At 39.9% G+C, this 2428-nt stretch overlaps 1 protein-coding gene across 1 annotated transcript; it reads right to left on the reverse strand.

Annotated features, from left to right (window-relative positions):
• Positions 1–292: 292 nt before the first annotated feature.
• On the reverse strand, positions 293–1872 carry LOC126264109 (uncharacterized). The gene is made up of 2 exons (XM_049932538.1): positions 1811–1872; positions 293–1712 (listed from the first exon to the last, which is right to left on the reverse strand). The coding sequence occupies exon 2, from the start codon at positions 784–786 to the stop codon at positions 415–417; it is 372 nt and encodes a 123-aa protein (XP_049788495.1). The 5' UTR covers positions 787–1712; positions 1811–1872; the 3' UTR covers positions 293–414.
• Between the last annotated feature and the right edge of the window lie 556 nt (positions 1873–2428).

A 2428-nucleotide genomic window follows, 5' to 3' on the forward strand; every position in this document is an offset into this window, starting at 1 on the left:
ACTTCTTACATAACACATTCAAATCATCACACCCGCACACACACACACACACACACACACACACACACACACACACACACACTAAATAAGAGTGACATAATTACATACAAAAACAAGTTGGATATTAAGTTCGTGAATGTCGTTTTATCACAGGCAAAAACATTCATTTAATGAAGGTTCTTTAAAGAGTCTGATGGACATGAATGTTTCTAGTACACAAAGTTTTGCACTCTTGAAGCATGTTCATTTGCACTTCGGTAAAGTTTTGTACACTTCAAGAGTGTTCATTTGGACTTCAGTTTACACATGATACATACATAATAAATATAAAACTAACTTACTAGGAACAAGAGGTGATGATGATGATTATGATGATGAAACTCGGGACCCCATGCTCGGGAAATGAGCAGATTATTAAACTGCAAATCGCTTTATGGCAATGTGAGGGTAAAGTCCTTTTACCTTCAATGTGTCTGGATTTGCGAGGACATAACATCCTTCATGTGGGATGTTTACTATGTCATACGGTCCTGTATACAGTAAGTGCCATTTTTTGTTCTGCGTTTTGAGAAGTGGAGCTGTATGGTGTGTTTTAAATAAGACTAAATTTCCTATCTGGTAGGATAGGGATTTAGAAATATTTGTGTCGTACTTGCTCTTTCTGATACTGGCCTGTTTTGCAAGGATACTGAGAGCTTGTTCCAACTTAGCATCTTGTGTTACTGGGTCTCTCGGTATCTGAGGTAAATGATCTATCCACTCATTTGCCTCATTGTCTGCTAACATCAGTTCAGATGGTGAGAATCGTGCCGAAGTGTAGGGCAAATGATTGCAAGTAGTTTGAAAAGAGCCGACATAATCTATCCACTTAGTATGTTTGGAAGACACATAGGTTCTAATGAAACAATTGAATTCCTTGAATGTTCTTCAATGGGATTACTTTTTGGATTAAAAACTGAAATTAATGTGTGTTTGATGCCATGGAACTGCATAGAAGGCCTCCATTCCTTGCTGGTGAAGTGGGATGCATTATTGGAAATTACTGAGTCGGCTTTACTGATGGACAGAAAGTAACCAGAGATGATCTTGTTCAGAATGGAAGTGGAAGTTGTGGACTTGACAGGATACAATTTAATGTTTGCAAAAAATGTACAATGCCATAAAATACTTTAGCCGCCCCCCCCCTCCCGTTTTAGACGTGGGTAGCAGACCTGTAAAAAGGGCAGTTAATTTAGGAGTTTCATGGACAGAATAGGATGTAATTGTTTTAGAGCATACATTGTTGGCCTTGGTTTTCTGAAAAATGACACAGATTCTGATTAACTGTTGTACATGTCTCTTCAAGTTCGGATAATAGCAGTATCTGGCTATTTCACTTACACATTTGTTAATACTTAAATGCCCACAGGAGTTGTGTGTATAGCAGATGAAATAGTCTAACTTGCCTGTTGGTATTCAGATGCACAAGTTGTCTACTTTTACGTCCTGTCTGAAGAATAACACTTCCTCCTGCAATCAATATTGTAGGTTAAATGCGCTCATGGGATATGCCTTGGTTCCCTCTTTTACATTTTGCCATAGCGGATCTGCCTCCAGCAGTTGTACTATGTATCACCACATGTTTAAAAGTCACTGTTTATAACTGGAATCTTTTATCAACTGTACTCTGATTTCTGTTGATTCCTCAACCATATATGTGAATTCTGGGAGTCCTGTGGAAGGGTAGAGAAAGAGTCTGCAACAATGTTGGTGAATTTCGAAATCGTAGTCCTGGAGCACCAATGTCCAATGTGACAGTCGTACTGCATACCAACATCCAACAAGAGACGAGCGCAGGAAAAGACAACTGCACTGGTGGACAACTAGCGACATTATTGGAGAAACTCAGGAAACAGCACATAGCGGACAGTGGCCTGCTGGGCACGTAGCGACATCTATTGGCGAAACACAGGAAACAGCACATAGCAGACAGTGGACTGCTAGTCACCAAGCGACATCTATTGGCGAAACGCAGGAAACAGCACATAGCAGACAGAGACAGACGGAAGAGACACCTACAGGATCTGAGAAGAACTTCAACGGAGACATCGGTGTGGGTAGCTTTCTGGAAAAAGCAAAAAAGACGGAAGTGGGAGAACTGAGGCATAAAGTGGAGGAAATAACTGATTTCCTAAAAAACCAACTAGGGATATTAATACAAGAGCAAATAAAGAAAACTCTAGAAAAGGAAAGCCACCTAGACGCAGAGAAAACCAAACTGATGGAAACTACATACAAACTAAATACAACAACAAAGTTAAACCAGAGGGAACGACAATATACCGAAATCCTCTGCTCCAGCAACAAAATCAGCTACAAGTCCAAATCAATGCAGATGAGCTACATAATAAAATCTGAAATCAGGTTAATGAACCAGAGGAACCGACTT

The sequence above is a fragment of the Schistocerca nitens genome, chromosome 1, assembly GCF_023898315.1.
Source record: "Schistocerca nitens isolate TAMUIC-IGC-003100 chromosome 1, iqSchNite1.1, whole genome shotgun sequence".
In the NCBI taxonomy this organism is placed as follows: Eukaryota; Metazoa; Arthropoda; class Insecta; order Orthoptera; family Acrididae; genus Schistocerca; species Schistocerca nitens.